Consider the following 24,290-nt stretch of genomic DNA (forward strand, 5'->3'; position numbering starts at 1 on the left):
GAAATGACCATTATACTTCTTGTTTTGTTATTTGGTCCTAAAAGTGCGTCTTTCAATTGGATTGTAATAAACAAAAAAATGTACTCTGCAATTATTTAATAATTCAGTACATTAAATTATAAATTAATAAGATATAATAAATGCAAAAGCCATGGTTTTAATATTGACACCTGTGTTGTCTAATTTCTTCTTTATTTATGTGCTGTTTCTTTTGCAAGAATTATTTTATTGTGGTTTCCTACTATATTATACTATTACAAGAAATAAAACGAACATTCAGCGTATAGCTTTAAATAAATATTATAATGCTAGACTCTAGATGCCGCTGTTGATCAACGAGGTGGTGTTCTGTAACCACAGATCCAGCAGGACCTCCCCTATTGTTGCTCAGTATAAAACAGACAGAAAGAGCAGCTTGCACTATACCGTGCCTGGATTACAACACAGAAACTGCGGATACAGAAACAGCATATTCGGGACTCTGGGAATTATTTAAGAAGGATTATTTTAACAAAGCCTCATCTTTTTGGAAATTGTGAGTCTGGGTGTATGGTTTGATTGGACAAATCATGTACGGTATTGGATTAATTCGACGTGAAATCACCTTGAAAAAGATCAAATGGACAGTCAAATGGCAAGTATACGTATTCATTGTCTGTATTTCTATTGCAAATATAGTAGATGGGCAAGTTCGCTATTCTATTCCAGAAGAAATGGAGATAGGGTCGTTTGTAGGTAACGTAGCACATGATTTGGGATTAGATCTTAAAAGACTAATATCTGGTAGAGCACGTATTGTTTCTGAAGACAGCAATCAGTATGTTAAGCTAGATGTGGATACAGGAATATTGCTTGTTAAAGAAAAGATAGACAGGGAGCAGTTATGTGGAGAAATATCTCCCTGCAGTTTCAGTTTGGAAGTTATTCTAGAAAATCCCATGGAATTGTTTCGTATTACAGTGGAAATTCTGGATGTTAACGACAATGCTCCTACATTTGCGAAGAATGAAATTGTATTAGAAATAAGCGAGTTGGCTGTGCCTGGAGCTCGTTTCTTACTAGAGAGCGCTGTGGACCCTGACGTGGGCGTCAACACTCTCCAAAGCTATTCCCTTTACCCTACTGATAATTTTCTTCTAAAAGTACAAACACATTCAGATGGCAGTAAACGTGTTGAGATGATGCTGCAAACCTCTCTAGATAGAGAAAAGCAAGACGAGCTTTCATTAATATTAACTGCTGTTGATGGCGGGGACCCGCAGAGGTCGGGCACAGTTAAAATCCACGTCATTGTGCTGGATGCCAACGACAATGCTCCTGTTTTTAGCCAGGCGGTTTACAAAGCGTCTGTGCCTGAAAATTCATTAAAAGGTACTTTAGTATTGACAGTTAAAGCAATTGATGCTGACAAAGGATTGAATGAACATGTCACGTTTTCATTTACCCACATTACAGACCACATTAGTGAACTGTTCGTACTAGATACAAAAAATGGCGAATTAAAGGTTGCAGGGCAAATAGACTATGAAAAAGCTAAACATTATCAGATGGACATATTAGCGAGAGACCACGGGGGTCTTACAGATACTTGCAAAGTAATCATTGATATAATTGACGTAAATGATAACGCTCCTACTATATCACTGATGTCCTTCTCCAGTACTATTCCAGAAGACTCGCCACCAGGAACAACAGTAGCTATTATTAATGTAAAGGATCTAGATTCTGGGAATAATGGTCAAGTTAATTGTTTTGTCAAACAGAATATTCCATTAATAATAAAATCGTCATTAACAAACTATTATACGTTAGTGACTGAAAGCATTTTAGACCGTGAGAGAGTTTCAGAATATAACATAACAATTACAGCCACAGATGAGGGCTCCCCTTCCCTTTCCAATAATAAAACAATATTAATTAAAATATCCGATGTCAACGATAATGCACCTACTTTCGACCTGGATATGTATAAGGCATATGTGATGGAAAATAACTCACCGGGGTTATCTATCTTTTCTGTACATGCTCAAGACTCCGATTCAAACCAGAACGCTAGAATAGCTTACTTTCTTGAAGATGCAGACATAAATGTAACGCCCTTGGCTTCATATATTTCAATTAACTCAGACAGTGGAATACTTTACGCAGCGCGCTCGTTTGATTATGAGAAAATCAGAGAGTTCCAAATCCACGTTCAAGCGCAGGATGGTGGTTCTCCTCCTCTTAGCAGCAACGTGACTGTAAACATCTTTGTGCAAGACCAGAACGACAATGCGCCTCAGATTCTCTATCCAGTACAAACTGAAGGCTCTCTGGTGGCTGAAATGGTACCTCGTTCAGCTGATGTTGGCTATCTTGTGACTAAAGTGGTAGCTGTTGATGCGGACTATGGACAGAATGCGTGGCTTTCATACAAACTGCACAAAGCTACAGACAGGACACTTTTTGAAGTGGGACTGCAAAATGGGGAGATAAGGACGTTGCGCCAGGTTGTTGACAAAGATGCTGTGAAACAAAGACTCGTTGTTTTAGTGGAGGACAATGGTCAGCCCTCTCGTTCAGCTACAGTGAATGTGAACGTGGCGGTTGCAGACAGCTTCCCTGAAGTACTTTCAGAATTTAGTGACTTCTCGCAGGATAAGGATTACAACGAAAATCTGACATTTTATTTAGTGGTGTCATTGGCTACAGTTTCGTTTCTTTTTATTGTTTCCATAATAATTCTGTTGTCAGTAAAGTTCTGCAAATGGAGACAATCCAGACTGTTTTATAAATCAAACAGAAACCTCCCAGCCATTCCAAATTCGTATTACCCACCCCGCTATGCAGACGCCGGGTGTACAGGGACACTTCAACACGTGTACAATTACGAAGTTTGTTTGACAACTGATTCGGGGAAGAGTGAATTCAAATATATCAGACCTTGCAGTCAGAGCATTGCAAGTGTTGATCCCAGTGCTGCAGAGACGTTGCTGCACGTGCAGAAGGAGAAGAACCTGATAGAAAGCACGGATCCTCCCATACAGGTGAGACTTGAATATAATGTCATTGTGTCAGCGATGTACCGTCTCCACCCAAAACGTATGTTTATATATAGGTATTATCCTGTGTTATAGAGACTGCATACATATTTAATAGAAGAACGCAATCAATGCAAACCAGAAATAAAGAACTCAGACATCTAATATACTGTATGAGGCTTTTAAAAAAGTGTTTTGCATCCCTGTTAGAATTCTAATTGGTGTCTTTTGAGTTGCTGACGTTTGAAGTAAAAAATACATATAAAAATAAATAACAGTATTCTATATTTCTGTTTGACCACCAATGTTTGTTCTGTTCATGGATTAATTATATTTGTCATTGTTATGTCAAAACATTATTTCGTCCGCGAATAACTCGTTTTAGCTCCCCTTGCAAGGTACATGCGTAGGCACCGCCTCAATATACTGTGTTTAAAATCATTATTCATAGAATCTGGCAAATATGGGGAAGGGAAAGGACGCCGGAATGACTTGACTATCTAATCTGCAATAAGTAGTATTTGTCCAAAGCTAGCAAGGGAGTTAATATTAGTCTGTGCTGGTGCATAGTTATGTTTGTTGAAAAAGTGTATCTTTTTGGTTATTGGTGTCTAATGACCTATATATTATTCTCTATATCTCAGTAAGCGTACACATAACCCTTGTGTTCTGAGTGCATGTGACCTAACGATCGTATTATCTAATGAGAAAACCATGCACGTGCTGCTGAGATCCTATTAGGGAGTGACATGATTTTCCAACTAACCTGCAAGTACCAAACAAGTATGAAGGTTGGTAAGAAGGTAGGTTTGTATCAATTTAGGTAGGGCCTAGGTCATTTAACTTAAGTTGGATTCAGAACACAGCAAGCTACGCGAGTTAGTGCCGCAATTTAGCGGTAATAAAATATGCTACAGCGTACAAGGGGGTAGAGGGTAGGGGGTAGGGGTCAGGGCTGGTAGGTGACGCAATCTAAACATGAAGACATAAGCCCGATATTTGCTCCGCCTGTGAGAAACGCCTACTTGTAGGAACCGAGGTTCGCCACAATACATTCATTGGTACCTCAGCTGTGTCAACATTGAACACTCTGTCCCAAATAGCATCATGAATGAGAAAAAAAGGCAGCAATTGGTCCAGTTTACAACGAGAAAGCGTGCTGCTTATTCTTAAAATAAATTATACAAAATGTGCAATGCAAATATTTTTAAAGCACGACACTGGTTTATAACAAACTCTAAAATGTCGTTCCGTTCGTTTTATAGTAGTAAAGTGTGTAACGTTACGGTCGTCGTTTTCACGGAAACATTTGAGTTTTAAAAGTGGGTAAACAACATTGCTCTGCTGTCAGCTTCCGATATCCCACTTAAGTAAACATATCACTGTTACATACTGTAACTACTGCAACATTAAATAAATAGCGGTACAACATCATTCTTTAAAAATCGTTTGAGTAGCAGCTAGGGACATTAGACTACTCTTATTTCATATAATTGAAAAAAAAAGACAATTGTAATGTACTGCATGGGCTTTACAAAAAGAGCCGGGGGTACTGATGCAGTTCAACTCTTTATTTTAGAGCGTCCATCGGAATATCTCACCATATTTGATACATACTTACAACCTCGAGTTCATTTTGATACTTTGTAACAAATATAAACCAAATGAACATGAACTGCTAAATAAGAACCACAATTCTGTGAATGTCGAAAGTAGAAATATGTAACCAAGTTTTAAATAACATCTTTACCCAGATAATCATGAATAAAATAAAATAAAAGTGGATAACGTCTCGCTTTCATCTTGGCAAATTTGTCAACACCAGCCTGTAAGTCTAATTTTGCCGAAATAATACCGACATTTGCATACGTCGAAAATATGTTAGAAAAAGACATGCATTGATTTTCATGAATAACATTCCCTAATAATTTCTTTCCATATAAATCCATATTTAAGAAACGTAACATTTTAAAACAGTAATTAGCATCATGAATGACAAAAAGCAGGCAGTAATTGGGCCAGTTTACAACGAGATAGAGTGCTGTGCTTTGTCAACATCGTTCTCATTGTTTAAAATAAATTATACAAGATGTGCAATGCACGTATTTTTAAAGCACAGAACTGGTTTATAACAAACTCGAAAAAAATAATGTATTGCATTGATTTTATAGCAATGTATAACATTGCCTACCAGAATGTATGTAATACTGTAGTGTACCACCTTCAATACTATTTTCTGCCGATATCCACTATGAAAAAGACAACGATGAGTTTATAGAGCAGCTATCCGAAAACGCACAGCAGAGCCCTACACATGAGACTAAATCTGAACACGCACAGCACAGCCCTGCACATGAGACTAAATCTGAAAACGCACAGCACAGCCCTGCACATGAGTCTAAATCTCGTTTTCAAATCAAATCTATAGCAAATGACCCCCCTGATTGACACTAATAAGTATCGTAGTAAAGTTTTGATATTGATGACAAATCTGTGTCTATTCATCTTAATAACTTTCTTAGGAATAATCGTGTATATATTGCTATCAGTGTAGCTTTGAACTATAAGTGTTGTGCCCATGGGTCCCCTTTTCACATCTTTGTCTATTCCTAGTTATGAATGTGATCTGCATAGAGGTGTTTCCCGTATATCCAGTCATTAGATTTGTAGATATTTAGAAATAAAACAAATAATAATAATAATAATAATAATAATAATAATAATAATAATAATAATAATAATAATAATAATAATATAGAGCCTGTTAATAACTAAACTTAATCTATGTATACAAAATAATGCATGTAGAGCTTTAAGCAAATAATTGTGCAGTTTTTGACTTGCACTCTAAGTGCCGCTGTTGATCAATGAGGTGGTGTTCTGAAGCAGAAATCCAGCAGGACCGCCCCTGTTATTGCTCAGTATAAGACAGACAGAAAGCGCAGCTTGCACTAGACAGTGCTTGGATTACAAGGCAGAGACCGCGGCGACAGAAACACAGGATATATTGGAAAGCCTGGGTGTATTAACAATCCTTTCTACTAAAATATATTATCTTTGGCTATATACTGCCCATGGTATTGTGCAGAATCGGATGTTTAAAATGTTACATCATGGATTCGGTCGACTTGAAATCGCCCTGCGAACCATAGGCTGGACGCTCAAATGGCAAGTACAGATATTTATTATTTGCGTGTATGCAACAGAGGTGGTTTGCGGACAAGCTCGTTATTCTATTCCAGAAGAAATGACAGAAGGTTCATTTGTAGGAAACATTGCGCAAGACTTGGGGTTAGATATTAAAAGACTTACATCTGGGAAAGCTCGTATCGTTACTAAAGGCAGCAGTCAGTATGTCGAGCTTGATACAGATAAAGGGATACTGGTTGTTAAAGAAAGAATAGACAGAGAGCAACTGTGTGGACAGGATTCACCATGCAGCTTCAGCTTTGAGATTATCCTTGAAAATCCGATGCAGTTGTATCGTGTTATAGTGGAAATACGAGATATTAACGACAATGCTCCAACATTCCCAAGGAATGAAATTAAATTAGAAATTAGCGAGTCATCTGTGCCTGGGGCCAACTTCTTATTAGAAAGCGCAGTGGATCCTGACGTGGGGGTCAACGCCTTGCAAAGCTATACCCTTAAACCTAGTGATCATTTTAATGTAAATTTACACACACAAACAGATGGCAGTAAATATGTGGAGATGACGCTGCAAACTCCCCTGGATCGAGAGAAACAAGATGAGCTTTCATTAATATTAACGGCTGTAGATGGTGGTGATCCTCGGAGGTCTGGCACGGTTAAAATACACATTATCGTGCTGGATGCCAACGACAATGTTCCTGTTTTTAGCCAGGCGGTTTATAAAGCTAAAGTGTTTGAAAATGCTTTGAAGGGCACATTAGTAACGACGGTGAGTGCAGCTGATGCTGATAAAGGATCATATGGATTTGTAACTTACTCGTTTGCGCATGTAACACGCAGCATTAATGACCTGTTTGAGCTCGACCCAAACAATGGAGAAATTAGAGTGACAGGAAATATTGATTTTGAAAAAGCTAAACACTATCAAATGAACATACAAGCAAAGGATTACGATGGTCTAACAGATTCGTGTAAAGTAATAATTGAAATTATTGATGTCAATGATAATATCCCTGCAATAACTTTAATGTCATTCTCGAGTCCTGTTTCCGAAGACTCGTTACCTGGAACCACAATAGCTATTCTGAGTGTCCAAGATCTAGATTCTGGGAAAAATGGTCAAGTCTATTGCTCAATCAACCAAGATATCCCTTTTAAAATACAATCATCTTTAACTGACTACTACACCTTGATTACAGAAAGTATTTTGGACAGGGAAACAACCTCAGAATATAACATAACAATTACTGTCACTGATGAAGGCTCTCCCTCTCTTTCTAGTACCGAGACAGTTGTATTGAAAATATCTGATGTTAACGATAATGCGCCTGTTTTCGATCAGGTGGTATATAATGCATTTGTGATGGAAAACAACTCCCCAGGATTGTCTATTTTTTCTGTGAAAGCCGATGATGCTGATTGGGGACAGAATGCTCGTATTTCTTACTATCTTGAAGAAACATCGATTAATGGAACACCCGTGTCTTCATATATTTCCATTAACTCAGACAGTGGAATACTTTACGCAGTGCGCTCGTTTAATTATGAGCAAATCAGAGAGTTCCAAATCCACGTTAAAGCGCAGGATGGAGGTTCTCCTCCTCTTAGTAGCAACGTGACTGTAAACATCTTTGTGCAAGACCAGAACGACAATGCGCCTCAGATTCTCTATCCAGTACAAACTGAAGGCTCTCTGGTGGCTGAAATGGTGCCTCGTTCAGCTGATGTTGGCTATCTCGTGACTAAAGTGGTAGCTGTCGATGCTGACTCTGGACAGAATGCGTGGCTGTCATACAAACTGCACAAAGCTACAGACAGGACACTTTTTGAAGTGGGACTGCAAAATGGGGAGATAAGGACGCTGCGCCAGGTTGTTGACAAAGATGCTGTGAAACAAAGACTTGTTGTTTTAGTGGAGGACAGTGGTCAGCCCTCTCGTTCAGCTACAGTGAATGTGAACGTGGCGGTTGCAGACAGCTTCCCTGAAGTACTTTCAGAGTTCAGTGACTTCTCGCAGGATAAGGATTACAACGAAAATCTGACATTTTATTTGGTGGTGTCATTGGCTACAGTTTCCTTTCTTTTTATTGTCTCCATTATAATTCTGTTGTCAGTAAAGTTCTGCAAATGGAGACAATCCAGACTGTTTTATAAATCAAGTGGGAACCTCCCTGTAATTCCAAGTTCATATTACCCTCCTCAATATGCAGACGTTGGTGGGACAGGAACACTTCGCCACGTGTACAATTACGAAGTGTGTTTAACTACTGATTCCGGAAAGAGCGAGTTCAAGTATATCAGACCGTGCAGTCAAAGCCTTGTATGTGTTGACCCCAGTGCTACAGAGACAATGCTGCACGTGCAGAAGGAGAATAACCTAATAGACGACACAGATCCTTCAATGCAGGTGAGCCTGAATTATTGAAGGTATTGTTATTATGAAGTTTTTAATATGTTCGCTGAACATTATTATTAGAGAAGGGAAGTTATGACCTTCAGTGGAACAAACGCTTTGTATAAGGGACCATAACGTTTAACGTTCAGTGCAGCAATTTCAGTTTGATAAAAAAAGAGCAATATGTGTATGTAATTTGAATTTATATAAACACTGCTTCACATTCACTGTTTACTTCGTGAATTTATACTTTTGTATTTTTGCTGTTTTATTGTCTTTTTTCATTTAAATTTTTAACTAAACATTGCTTAAACAATTGGGGTAATTTTACTGTTCAAGTCATTATGGACTGAGGAGAGAAAATATCTACAGAAAATTATAGAATACACTGTATATTAAAATATCTTCAATGAACAAGAAAAAGGTTAGAATTTATCTATAACATTAATATATTTTAGTAACCAGCATTAAAGTTTGAGAAGTATTATTATTATTATTATTATTATTATTATTATTATTATTATTATTATTATTATTATTATTATTATTATTATTATTATTATTTCTGCTTAGTTATTTATGTGTATTTATTTTTATTCTTCTGAAGTTAACATTACTTGAATAGTAGGTGTATTTTTCTCGTCAGGAGAGAGATAGATAATATCCATGGAACAATATACAATATTTCACTATCCATACATACAGAGTTTTTTTGTTGTTGTTATGCATTTCAATGATTAATTATGTCGTCATGATAAGTTCATGAAACGGTGTCAATAAACAAGAAAACAATCAAAACATCGGAACTGGTCCCATAATGTTTGAAAATGTAAACTAGTGTAAGAGTGGTGAATTAATAACGACTCCAATACAGGTTGCTTATCGATGTAAAGGGTTTTATTTAACAAGAGGTTGTCTTTTCTAATACTACAGTCACTGCAGCGGTCCAGCTTTACAGGTACAGCGCCATCTTAACTCTCTGCCTCCAAGCACAAAACAGGAAAAAGATGTGCAAATGTGATGCCGTGAACTAATAACAGCTCTACTCTGGAGTGATTTCCCCTAGCGGAACCCACGATAAGAGGGCTTGTGTTATTAAAAAATGTGGTCCATCTATTAAACATTAACACTGTTGCTAGACATTGTTCAAACATTAAATGTTAAAGTTGCTGCTAAACACAAGCATACGTAGCTGAACACTATTGGTATTGCATTAATCAGGTTATCTGAATACCTGCTTTGGCTTAATTAAAAACGTATATTTATTGGTTAAATTACACAAGTAAAACACAATGTATAACAACTGAGAGGTTGTGTATTTCTTATTTATTCTGTATTTTATTTTGAGAGGCTTAAAATGATAGCCTGCTCTGTAAAATTGGAAGCTTATTGTTGTTAAACCTGCTTTGTTAAATGCAGACATATATTTGAAGGATTTCATCTATATTATTATTTTTCAGCACGAGTGCATAATAGTACCAGTATAGCTTTAAACATGTGTGCAGTTTTTGACTTGTACTCTAAGTGCCGCTGTTGATCAACGAGGTGGTGTTTTGCAAGCACAGATCCAGCAGGACCTCCCATATTATTGCTCAGTATAAGACAGACAGAAAGAGCAGTTTCCACTACACAGTGCCTGGGTAACAACACAGAAACTGCGGATTCAGAAACAGTAGATCTTGGACAATCTGGATATAATATATAACAAAAGGAAAGCACCGTCTTATCAATGACCAGATACTGGACATCATGAGTACGTGGTGATATTTGTATTGGAGTGATACTTATGATGAATCAAAGGTTTGGACGAGGTGAAATCGCCTTGGAAATAACAGGATTTGCAATGAAATGGCAAGTACGATTCTTGATTATTTGTATATTTGCTACAGAGGTAGTTTATGGCCATGTTCGATATTCTATTCCAGAGGAAATGGTAATAGGATCGTTTGTAGGTAATATTGCACGAGATTTGGGTTTAGATCTTAAAAGATTAAAATCTGGCAATGCTCGTATCGTTAATGGAGACAGCAGTCAGTACACAGAGCTAAATATAGACAAAGGAACATTGGTGGTTAATGAAAGAATAGACAGGGAGCAACTATGTGGACAGATATCTCCGTGCAGTTTCAGCTTTGAGGTTATCCTTGAAAATCCCATTCAGTTATATCGTGTAACTGTTGATATTTTGGATATAAACGATAATGTTCCCACATTTCCCCAAAATGACATAAGATTGGAAATTAGTGAATCGGCTCTTACTGGGGCTCGCTTCTTACTGGAGAGCGCAGTTGATCCTGATGTAGGCAGTAACGCTCTGCAAAGCTATACACTAAAACCAACTGATAATTTTATTTTAAAGCAACACTCCCGCCCTGAAGGTAGTAAATATGTCGAGATGATGTTGCAAACACCACTAGATAGAGAAAAACAAGATGCGATCTCGTTAACTTTAACTGCTGTTGATGGAGGGGACCCTCAGCGGTCTGGTACAGTTCAAATAAATATTATTGTGCTGGATGCCAATGATAATGCCCCTGTTTTTAGCCAGACAGTTTACAAAGCTACGGTGCTTGAAAATTCTTTAAAGGGTGCTTCAGTGACTACAGTGAGTGCAACAGATTCGGATGAAGGACTGAACGCAGATATCACCTATACGTTTACGCACACCACTGATAATGTTGCAGAAATGTTCGAAGTAGACCCCAATACTGGTAAAATTATTGTGGCAGGGCAAATAGATTTTGAGAAAGCTAAACATATTGAGATAAACATACTAGCAAAAGATAACGGGGGGCATACAGATTCCTGTAAAATTATAATTGAAGTAATTGATATAAATGATAATGTTCCAGTCATAACTTTAACCTCCTTCTCGAGTCTCATTTCAGAAGACTCAGTAACAGGAACTACAATAGCTGTTATTAATGTCAAAGATCTCGACTCTGGGGAAAACGGCCATGTTAGTTGTTCAATCAACCAAAACATTCCTTTTAAAATAATGTCTTCTTTGTCAAAATATTACACATTACTAACTGACGGTATTTTAGACAGGGAAAAAATAGCACAATATAACATTACTATAACTTGTACAGATGACGGGTCGCCGCCTCTTTCCAATAATCACACAATAATGCTGAACGTTTCTGATATTAACGACAACGCACCGATTTTCGCTCAGAGATCATACAGTGCGTACGTGTTAGAAAACAACTCCCCAGGATTATCTATATTTTCTGTTGAAGCCAAAGACTCAGACTGGCACCAGAACGCTCGTATCTCTTACTCACTGGAAGAAACACAGATTAATGGAACACCTGTATCTTCATACATTTCCATTAACTCAGACAGTGGAATACTTTACGCAGTGCGCTCCTTTGATTATGAGGAAATCAGAGATTTCCAAATCCACGTTAAAGCGCAGGATGGAGGTTCTCCTCCTCTTAGTAGCAACGTGACTGTAAACATCTTTGTGCAAGACCAGAACGACAATGCGCCTCAGATTCTCTATCCAGTACAAAATGAAGGCTCTCTGGTGGCTGAAATGGTGCCTCGTTCAGCTGATGTTGGCTATCTCGTGACTAAAGTGGTAGCTGTTGATGCTGACTCTGGACAGAATGCGTGGCTCTCATACAAACTGCATAAAGCTACAGACAGGACACTTTTTGAAGTGGGGCTGCAAAATGGGGAGATAAGGACGTTGCGCCAGGTTGTTGACAAAGACGCTGTGAAACAAAGACTTGTTGTTTTAGTGGAGGACAATGGTCAGCCCTCTCGTTCAGCTACAGTGAATGTGAACGTGGCGGTTGCAGACAGCTTCCCTGAAGTACTTTCAGAATTTAGCGACGTCACAGAAGATAAAACTTACAATGACAGTCTGACATTTTATTTAGTCGTGTCATTGGCTACAGTTTCCTTTCTTTTTATTGTTTCCATTATAATTGTGTTGTTAGTAAAGTTCTGCAAATGGAGACAATCCAGACTGTTTTATAAATCAAACGGAAACCTCCCTGCTATTCCATATTACCCACCCCAGTATGCAGACGTTGGTGGGACAGGAACACTTCGACATGTGTACAATTACGAGGTGTGTTTAACAACTGATTCGGGAAAGAGCGAATTCAAATACATCAGACCCTGTAGCCAAGGTGTTTTAAGTGCTGACCCGAGTGCTGCCGAGACCATGCTGCACGCGCAGAAGGAGAGGAACCTAATTGATGACACAGACCCTTCAATACAGGTGAGCCTTCGTGATTGAAGGTACTGTTATTATAGACAGATCCCTATTCACAAAGCTTTTTAAAAAAGTTATGAGTTAAAGCTCTGAGAATGCTGCTCATTAAAGCTTTACTTTATTACTCGATAACACAAACTATGAATAATAAGTAATTAAATGGAAAATAATATATTTGAATGTGCAATCCAGAACTAAAGATGGATTATTATTATTATTATTATTATTATTATTATTATTATTAGTAGTAGTAGTAGTAGTAGTAGTAGTAGTAGTAGTAGTTGTAGTAATAATAATAATAATAATAATAATAATAATAATAATAATAATAATAATAATAATAATAATAGTACTAGCATAGCTTTAAATATATATGCAGTTTTTGACTTGTACTCTAAGTGCCGCTGTTGATCAACGAGGTGATGTTCTGCAAGCACAGATCCAGCAGGACCTCCCATATTATTGCTCAGTATAAAACAGACAGAAAGAGCAGCTTGCACTATACCGTGCCTGGATTACAACACAGAAACTGCGGACGCAGAAACCAGTACATATTGGACAAACTGGATATATGACACAAGGAAACTGTGTTCTTATCAATGTCAAGATACTGGACATAGTAAATCTGTGGTGATATTTGTATTGGATTGATAATCATGATGAATATACGGTTTGCACCAGCTGAAATCGCCTTGGAAGGAATAGGATTTGCAAAATGGCAAGTACGGTTACTGTTTTTTTGTATATTTGCTACAGAGGTGGTTTATGGACAAGTTCGATATTCTATTCCAGAGGAAATGGTAACAGGATCGTTTGTTGGTAATATTGCACAAGATTTGGGATTAGAAGTTAAGAGATTGAAATCTGGCAGAGCCCGTATCGTTACTGAAGACAGTCTGCAGTACATTGAATTAAACGCAGACAAAGGGACACTGGTCGTTAATGACAGAATAGACAGGGAACAGCTATGTAGACAAATTTCGCCATGCAGTTTCAACTTTGAAGTAATTCTGGAAAATCCCATGGAATTGCATAGTGTTACTGTTGATATTGTAGACGTTAACGATAATGCTCCTACGTTTCCTAAAAATAAAATTATCTTAGAAATTAGTGAATCAGCTGTGCCAGGAACTCGATTCTTACTGGAAAGCGCTGTCGACCCTGATGTTGGCATTAATTCTCTTCAAAGTTATACTCTTAAACCGACAGAACATTTTAGTCTAAAGCTACACACCCGTCCTGATGGTAGTAAATATGTAGAGATGATGCTCCAAACTCCACTAGATAGAGAAAAGAGAGATAAGATGTATTTAACATTAACTGCTGTTGATGGTGGGAATCCTCAGAGGTCGGGCACAGCGGAAATAACCATTGTTGTTCTAGATGCCAATGATAATGCTCCCGTGTTTAGTCAGACACTTTATAAAGCTGCTGTGTTTGAAAATGCATTAAAAGGTACGTTAGTGACGACAGTAAACGCAACAGATGCAGATATAGAATTTGATGGAGCCGTTACCTACTCGTTTACTCACATTACAGATAGTGTTAGTGCACTTTTTGATCTAAACCAAAATACTGGTGAAATTAAAGTGGCAGGGCAAATTGATTTTGAAAAAGCTCACAATTATGAGATAAACATCCAAGCAAATGACAACGGTGGCCTCACTGATTCTTGCAAAGTAATCATTGAAATCGTCGATGTAAATGATAACATCCCTGTTATAAATGTAATGTCTTTCTCGAATTCTATTCCTGAAGACTCGTTGCCAGGGATTACCATAGCTATTATAAATGTCAAAGACCTTGACTCAGGGAAAAACGGACAAGTTAGTTGTACAATAAACAAAAAGTTTCCGTTTACGATAAAGTCATCTTTAAAAAATTATTATACCTTGGTGACTGAGAGTACTTTGGATAGAGAACAGGTATCCGAATATAATATAACAATTACAGCCACGGACGAAGGTTCGCCACCTCTCTCCAGTAGCACAACATTAACGTTGAAAATATCTGATGTTAATGATAATGCACCATTATTCGATAGCTACGTATATACCACATATGTAATGGAAAATATCGCCCCAGGATTATCTATATTTTCTGTTGAAGCCAAAGACTCGGACTGGCACCAGAATGCTCGTATATTTTACTCATTGGAAGAAACACAGATTAATGGAACACCTGCATCGTCATACATTTCCATTAACTCAGACAGTGGAATACTTTACGCAGTGCGCTCCTTTGATTATGAACAAATCAGAGAATTCGAAATCTACGTTAAAGCGCAGGATGGAGGTTCTCCTCCTCTTAGTAGCAACGTGACTGTAAACATCTTTGTGCAAGACCAGAACGACAATGCGCCTCAGATTCTCTATCCAGTACAAACTGAAGGCTCTCTGGTGGCTGAAATGGTGCCTCGTTCAGCTGATGTTGGCTATCTCGTGACTAAAGTGGTAGCTGTTGATGCTGACTCTGGACAGAATGCGTGGCTTTCATACAAACTGCACAAAGCTACAGACAGGACACTTTTTGAAGTGGGACTGCAAAATGGGGAGATAAGGACGTTGCGCCAGGTTGTTGACAAAGATGCTGTGAAACAAAGACTCGTTGTTTTAGTGGAGGACAATGGTCAGCCCTCTCGTTCAGCTACAGTGAATGTGAACGTGGCGGTTGCAGACAGCTTCCCTGAAGTACTTTCAGAATTTAGCGACGTCAAAGAAGATAAAAATTACAATGACAGTCTGACATTTTATTTAGTCGTGTCATTGGCTACAGTTTCCTTTCTTTTTATTGTCTCCATTATAATTGTGTTGTTAGTAAAGTTCTGCAAATGGAGACAATCCAGACTGTTTTATAAATCAAATGGAAACCTCCCTGCTATTCCATATTACCCACCCCAGTATGCAGACGTTGGGATGACAGGAACACTTCGACATGTGTACAATTACGAGGTGTGTTTAACAACTGACTCGGGAAAGAGCGAATTCAAATACATCAGACCTTGTAGCCAAGGTTTTTTAAGTGCTGACCCGAGTGCTGCAGAGACCATGCTGCACGCGCATAAGGAGAGGAATCTAATTGATGACACAGACCCTACCATACAGGTGAGCCTTCGTGATTGATGGTATTGTTATTATATACAGATCCCTATTCACAATGCTTTAAAAAAGACATGAGTTCTCATAAGCTCTCATAACACAAACTTTGAATAATAAGTAATTGAATACAAAATTATTTTAATATGCAATCCAGAACTAAATATGTATTATTATTATTATTATTATTATTATTATTATTATTATTATTATTATTATTATTATTATTATACTAACAGCTAGCCCAAAATTCTCAACATTTCTGTGATATTATTAACTAAACTCAACTTTCATCAACTCCACTGACAAGAATGACGGGAAATGTCTTTTTTTTTTGGTGATTTTTGAAAACTATACCTGTGAAACGGATCACATTTGATATTTTAAAATTGTATAGGTTTGGGTATATCGTTTATCCCTGTATAATAAAAAAATAATTCCATCCACGACTTCAAACAGTTAATCATAAATTAAAATGTAAAACTTTAAATAACGTTTAGGGGCAGTGCCTCTATTACACTAAATACTATAATGATGTTATTTTCTAACGAGTTGTGTTCAGATTTCTATGTGTTTAATTTACTCATTCAATAGCTTCAGTAACTGACTTTTTGGAGACAATTTATTAGGTGTAATTCGATTCTTCTGGATTCAATTGGTCTGTTAGAAATGTGCAATATTAGTTATTAGTGTTCCACATTTCTGTTGTAAATGAACGCGCATGTCTGTTGTGTTAAATGCGATGTACTGCAACTGGCATTTAAACGTAAGTTCCCGTGGCTATGTATTTAGATTCATATTGATACATTGGAATGGTTATGGTAGTTGTGGGTACTAAATAAGTATTATTTTTTCTATGTGTCGCTGTTTAACAGCATGGTGCTGAAATTAACTGCAAGGTCCTATCAGACCCCATCAGTCACAAAATGCTTTACAGTTTGAGAAGAGTAGTGTACGATTCAGTACAATATAAAACATCAGCAAAAAATGACTATTATAACCCTTGTATTAAAGATAACTGCTATTAGAAATACATATATATATCAAATAAAACAAGTTAAGAAATTGTGTTTGGGATTGTTCATGTTCCGAAAGCACCCTAACGGAAACAGCTTAGTTCACTTTTGGGGGATCTTCTTTTGGTTTTAATATGGTCCTAAGTGATTTCCTTTTTGTATGCACATTTTTTATAGAAATATCAGCTGTTCATTTTTCATATGCCTATGTATATTTTTGATTAACGGTTCAATGTGCATGTTATAGGTCATGACTGCTATATAGTATATACTTAGTATAAGTTATATGGATTATATGCAGGTGTGATTTTCGTTTCATATAGCTTTTTGGTTTATATGCTTTTTATCTATCAACATAGTGTACTTTATAAAGCTTAATAGTTTTTAAAACATTTACAAATATATATGTTTTCTATGACTAAAAGTAGGGAGGTACGTGTTAACCTTTGTTGAAAATTATTTCAGGAAATAAACCAGTATAATACATTTAATAAAATTGGGTAGTCGTTCTCGACTTGAACTCTAAGTGCCGCTGTTGATCAACGAGGTGGTGTTCTGCATGCACAGATCCAGCAGGACCTCCCATATTATTGCTCAGTATAAGACACACAGAAAGAGCAGCTTGCACTATACAGTGCCTGGATTACAACACAGAAACCGCGGCTACAGGAATCAATGCGCATTTCAGATAAACTAAAAATACGGACAAATCATCTTCTACAACATACTCGTTTTTTTTTCGCGATATTGTTAACCCATATTGGTGTACAGATCTGACTGATTATCATGCAAAATATTGGACTTGGTCGCATTAAAATCGGTTGCCGAAAGATAGGCTGGGCACTGAAATGGCAAGTACAGATTTTCATTATTTGTATATGTGCTGCAGGGATAGTTTTTGGGCAGGCTCGCTATTCTATTCCAGAAGAAATGGTAAAAGGATCCTTTGTCGGTAATATTGCACAGGATTTGGGGATTGATCTTAAAAGACTGACGTCGGGCAAAGCCCGTGTCTTTACTGGCGATAGCAATGATTATATTAAGCTAGATGTGGACAAAGGAACATTGTTTGTTAAAGAAAGAATAGACAGGGAACATTTATGTGGTAAAATATCTGCATGTAGTTTACATTTTCAGATTGTTCTTGAAAATCCAATGGAGTTCTTTCGTGTTAGTGTAGAAATTCTTGATATTAACGATAATGCTCCCACATTTCCCAAAAATGAAGTTACATTACAAATAAGCGAGTCAGCTCTACCAGGTGCGCGTTTCTTACTAGAAAGCGCCATGGACCCTGATGTGGGTGTTAACACTCTCCAAAGCTATTCCCTGAAACCAAGTGATCATTTTATTTTAAAGGCACACACTAGTCCCGGTGATAATAGATATGTAGAAATGATGCTGAAAACACAGCTAGATCGAGAAAAGCAGGAACACCATTCTTTAATACTAACTGCTGTTGATGGTGGAAACCCTCAGAGGTCTGGTACAGTTAAAATACTGATTATTGTTCTGGATGCTAACGATAATCCTCCGGTTTTTAGCCAGACAGTTTACAAAACTGCTGTACTTGAAAACTGTGTAAAAGGCACAGTAGTACTGACAGTAAACGCAACTGATGCAGATAAAGGATCTAATGGGGGTGTAACTTACTCGTTTTCCCACGTCACAGACAGCGTTTCAGCGCTATTTGAGCTAGAACCAAATACTGGTGAAATAAAAGTGGTAGGGCAACTAGATTATGAAAATGTTAACATCCACGAGATTAATCTACAAGCAACAGACTATGGTGGTCTTACAGACTCTAGTAATGTAGTCTTTGAAATTATTGATGTCAATGATAATGTTCCAGTTATAACAATAATGTCATTCTCGAGTACAATACCCGAAGACTCTTTACCCGGAACGGTAATAGCTATGATTAATGTCCAAGATCTGGACTCTGGAAAAAACGGCGAGGTTCGATGTTTAATTGATCAAAATCTTCCTTTTAAAATTAAATCCTCTTCAACAGACTTTTATACCTTGGTGACAGAAAGACTTTTAGACAGAGAAAAAATATCAGAATATAACATTACTATTACTGCTAGAGACAAAGGAGAGCATGCCCTCACAAGTAACCTGACAATTATGCTGAACATTTCTGATGTTAATGATAATGCTCCAGAATTTGATCAGGAATTATATACGGCTTATGTGATGGAAAACAACTCGCCAGGATTATCTATACTTTCTATACAAGCCAAAGACCCGGATGCAAACCAGAATGCTCGTCTTACTTACTTACTGGAAGCAACGCAAATAAATGGAATACCTGTATCTTCATATATTTCTATTAACTCCGACAGTGGCATACTTTACGCAGTGTGCTCGTTTGATTATGAGCATATCAGAGAGTTTCAAATCCACGTTAAAGCTCAGGATGGAGGTTCACCACCACTTAGTAGCAACGTGACTATAAACATCTTTGTGCAAGACCAGAACGACAATGCGCCTCAGATTCTCTATCCAGTACAAACTGAAGGCTCTCTGGTGGCTGAAATGGTGCCTCGTTCAGCTGATGTTGGCTATCTCGTGACTAAAGTGGTAGCTGTTGACGGCGACTCTGGACAGAATGCGTGGCTTTCATACAAACTGCACAGAGCTACAGACATGACACTTTTTGAAGTGGGACTGCAAAATGGGGAGATAAGGACGTTGCGCCAGGTTGTTGACAAAGATGCTGTGAAACAAAAACTTGTTGTTTTAGTGGAGGACAATGGTCAGCCCTCTCGTTCAGTTACAGTGAATGTGAACGTGGCGGTTGCAGACAGCTTCCCTGAAGTACTTTCAGAGTTCAGTGATATCACACAAGATAAGGATTACAATGAAAATTTGACATTTTATTTGGTATTATCATTGACTATAGTGTCCTTTCTTTTTATTGTCTCCATCATAGTTCTGACGTCAGTAAAGCTCTGTAAATGGAGACACTCTAGACTATTTCATGAATCAAACAGAAACCTCCCTGTTATTCCATATTACCCACCCCAGTATGCAGACGTTGGGGGGACAGGAACACTTCGACATGTGTACAATTACGAAGTGTGTTTAACTACTGATTCCGGAAAGAGCGAGTTCAAGTATATCAGACCGTGCAGTCAAAGTCTTGTAAGTGTTGAGCCCAGTGTTACAGAAACCATGCTGCACGCGCAGAAGGAGAAGAACCTAATTGATGTCACAGATCCTTCAATACAGGTGAGCCTTTGCTTATAAAGGCCATGGTAATGTATCAATCCGTGCTTATTATTATTATTATTATTATTATTATTATTATTATTATTATTATTATTATTATTATTATTATTGGCTAACATGGTGTCTTAAGCTTATTATAGGGTGGTCAGATTGTTTTAAATAAGTATTTACTTTATCGATATGCATTGCTAAATGTAGTTCTTTTTGGATTTGGATTTTGGCTGCTTCTAGTATTGTGATACTAATTCAGATGACAATCGAGTGACATTTATAAATAAAATTAGTGAGGTAACCCAACTGAGAATTAACATTTCCATTGAGAGCTGGTCCTCAATCTATCTGCTATTGAAGTGGAAGGCATTTGCCAAAGCAATAATCATACTATCTTTGTGTGTTACCTGATGTATGTACGTATGTATGTACAGTTATGGCCAAACGTTTTGCATAACCTAGTATTTTAGTATTGAGACATCATCATCATCATCATCATCATCATCATCATCATCATCATCATCATCATGATCATCATCAGCTGATGCATAGTTCACACACCCTAGTCTCTGTAAGTCGCATTGGATATAGGCGTCTGCTAAAATAAACAAATAAAAATAATATTTAAAAAAAACGATATGAACATAATTTAGATCTTTTGTAATCATGTAATCAAATAAACTACAACATGATATCGCAAAAGTTTACTGGAAGCCATACTCGTACAACAAATATTTCCTGAAAAAAAATTGTAATGTCACATTTTTCAGTTTCTGTAAGTTTTTCGTTAAGTATATGAACTATATTCTTTATGAAGCAAAATAATTTATTCTATAGGGTGATGCAAAACCTTTATCTATAACTATAGGCTATGTATGTATGTATGTATGTATGTACTGTATGTATACTGGCAATTATTTAACTGTGTACCATGTTCTCGGCGGCTTTTAATGAATGTTAATGTTAACAAAATGAGAGAGTTGTAGTTTAGACAAAACTTACTCCCACGGTCATGAATAAGTTGAGGACGTAGATATTCAGTTATACAGTGAAATGCAGTTTTGTTGTTCCGCCCTTGTTTTTTTCAGAAGTCAAGTCTATAAAAGACATGCTTATGTCTTAGGCATTTGTGTTTTATGTAATATATATATATATATATATATATATATATATTACTTGATGTTGTATTATTTTAAAATAGAATAAGAAGCACATTTCTTTTTCTAGGAGTACTAGGTGAGAGTAGTAACAGAGTAATTTTCTTTAGCACCACATAGTGATATTTTGTGTACCTTTCTAAACCTAGCACCTAGTGCCTTAAAAAAAGATACTGAATGTGTTAATATCATCTGCATTTCGTTCCTACTATGAATTGTTAATACTTGAACAATAAAGTACGTATTTTTTTCTTCTTTAATAATTCAAATCTTGCTAGTTTAATTTTCTCTTCAGTGCAAATAATATTACCAGTATATCCATATAGCATTTTTTCTATGGGGTTCTTGACTTCAACTCTAAGTGCCGCTGTTGATCAACGAGGTGATGTTCTGCAAGCACAGATCCAGCAGCACCTCCCATATTATTGCTCAGTATAAGACAGACAGAAAGAGCAGCTTGCACTATACCGTGCCTGGATTACAGCACAGAAACTGCGGTACAGAAACACAGAACCTTTTTACACAATTTGGATATTCTGAGAAATCATCTTATAAAATAAATATATTTGCAGTTTATGAGGACATAGTAATAAATATATGTAACTATTGATCATGCTAAATCTTGGATTCAGTCGACTTGAAATCGCCTTGAAAGGCTCGGTGATGAAATGGCACGTACTGTTCTCCATTGTTTATATCTGTGCATCACAGGGAGTGCACGGGCAGATTCGATATTCTATTCCAGAAGAAATGGTGAAAGGGTCGTTGGTTGGTAATATCGCGCAAGATCTGGGATTAAATCTTAAAAGGCTGACGTCTGGCCGAGCCCGTGTCTTTACTGAAGACAGCAGTGAGTACATTGAGTTAAATGTGGATAAAGGGATATTACTTGTTAAAGAAAGAATAGACAGGGAGCAGTTGTGTGGACAGATATCTCCATGCAGTGTGAGTTTCCAGATTGTTCTCGACAATCCAATGGAGTTGTATCGTGTTACTGTTGAGATTTTGGATGTTAACGATAATGCGCCCACCTTTCCCAAGAATGAAATTACGTTAAAAATTAGTGAGTCGTCAGTGGCCGGAGCGCGATTCGTGCTGGAGAGCGCAGTGGACCCCGATGTGGGCGTAAACACGATCCAAAGCTATACCCTTAAACCGACTGATCATTTCAATTTAAAAATACACTCCCAACCAGATGGAAGTAAATATGTAGAGATGGTGCTGCAAACCCCTTTGGATAGAGAAAAACAAAATGAGCTTCCTTTAATATTAACTGCTATTGATGGTGGAGACCCTCAGAGGTCTGGTACAGTTAAAATACACATCATTGTTCTTGATGCAAACGATAATGCACCTGTTTTTAGCCAGACCGTTTATAAAGCTACTGTGCATGAAAACGCATTAAAAGGTACATTAGTGACAGCAGTGAGTGCAGCTGATGCAGACGAAGGATCATATGGGCTCGTGACTTACTCGTTTGGCCACACAATAGACAGCATTAACGACCTGTTTGAGTTAGACCAAAATAATGGAGAAATTAGAGTGAAAGGGGATATTGATTTTGAAAAAACTAAACATTATCAAATGAATATACAGGCAAACGATCACGGCGGTCTTACAGATTCGTGTAAAGTAATAATTGAAATTATAGATGAAAATGACAATACTCCTGTTATAACCCTCATGTCATTCTCGAGTCCAATTCCAGAAGACGCATTGTCTGGGACTGCCGTCGCAATGATTAATGTCAAAGATCTAGATTCTGGTAAAAACGGCCAGTTGATTTGTTCGATCAACCAAAATATTCCCTTTAAAATCAAGTCATCTTCAAATAATTTCTATAGTTTGGTGACGGACAATAATTTGGATCGCGAAAAGGTTTCTGAATATAACATCACTATTTCTGCTACAGACGAAGGCACGCCTTCTCTTTCAAGCAACCAGAAAATAACTCTAAAGATATCTGATGTTAACGATAATGTACCTATATTTGATAAGGAGTCATACACGGCATATGTGATGGAAAACAATTCCCCAGGGTTATCCGTCTTTTCTTTACAAGCTAAAGACGCTGACTGGGACCAGAATTCACGCGTTTCTTATTTTATTGAAGAATCGTTTATTAATGGGACAGCTGTATCTTCATATATTTCCATTAACTCGGACAGTGGTGTCCTGTATGTTGTACGTTCCTTTGATTATGAGAAAATAAGAGACTTTCAGATCCACGTTAAAGCACAGGATGGAGGTTCTCCTCCTCTTAGCAGCAACGTGACTGTAAACATCTTTGTGCAAGACCAGAACGACAATGCGCCTCAGATTCTCTATCCAGTACAAACTGAAGGCTCTCTGGTGGCAGAAATGGTGCCTCGTTCAGTTGATGTTGGCTATCTCGTCACTAAAGTGGTAGCTGTTGATGCTGACTCTGGACAGAATGCGTGGCTTTCATACAAACTGCACAAAGCTACAGACAGGACACTTTTTGAAGTGGGGCTGCAAAATGGGGAGATAAGGACGTTGCGCCAGGTTGTTGACAAAGATGCTGTGAAACAAAGACTTGTTGTTTTAGTGGAGGACAATGGTCAGCCCTCTCGTTCAGCTACAGTGAATGTGAACGTGGCGGTTGCAGACAGCTTCCCTGAAGTACTTTCAGAGTTCAGTGACTTCTCGCAGGATAAGGATTACAACGAAAATTTGACATTTTATTTAGTGGTGTCATTGGCTACAGTTTCCTTTCTTTTTATTGTCTCCATTATAATTATATTGTCAGTAAAGTTCTGCCAATGGAGACAATTCAGACTGTTTTATAAATCAAGTGGGAACCTCCCTGTAATTCCAAGTTCATATTACCCTCCTCAATATGCAGACGTTGGTGGGACAGGAACACTTCGCCACGTGTACAATTACGAAGTGTGTTTAACTACTGATTCCGGAAAGAGTGAGTTCAAGTATATCAGACCGTGCAGTCAAAGTCTTGTAAGTGTTGACCCCAGTG

At 37.4% G+C, this 24,290-nt stretch overlaps 2 protein-coding genes across 14 annotated transcripts in view; both read left to right on the forward strand.

The window, feature by feature from the left end:
* The window catches only part of LOC117431573 (protocadherin gamma-A8-like), a 93,644-nt gene that overhangs the window by 40,691 nt on the left and 28,663 nt on the right, over positions 1–24,290 (forward strand). Inside the window, exon 1 of one of the 13 annotated variants that reach the window (XM_058996140.1) lies at positions 193–3,026. The exons of 8 other annotated variants lie outside the window; for them this stretch is intronic. In XM_058996140.1, coding sequence (XP_058852123.1) covers positions 570–3,026 — 2,457 coding nt within the window. In that variant the 5' untranslated portion in view covers positions 193–569. Of the gene's footprint in view, positions 1–192; positions 3,027–5,944; positions 8,581–10,342; positions 10,424–13,297; positions 13,522–17,534; positions 20,148–24,290 lie in introns of those variants that run through there. 4 more of the 13 variants (XM_034052651.3, XM_034926947.2, XM_034926948.2 and 1 more) reach the window with 4 other exon arrangements.
* On the forward strand, positions 13,528–15,896 carry LOC117431723 (protocadherin gamma-A11-like; the record flags this gene model as incomplete). The annotated part of the gene is given in 2 exon segments (XM_058996145.1): positions 13,528–15,712; positions 15,715–15,896. Coding segments are annotated over 2 exon segments (2,238 nt in total), but the record flags the coding sequence as incomplete, so codon positions are not given.

The sequence above is a fragment of the Acipenser ruthenus genome, chromosome 22 (assembly GCF_902713425.1).
Source record: "Acipenser ruthenus chromosome 22, fAciRut3.2 maternal haplotype, whole genome shotgun sequence".
Lineage (NCBI taxonomy): Eukaryota > Metazoa > Chordata > Actinopteri > Acipenseriformes > Acipenseridae > Acipenser > Acipenser ruthenus.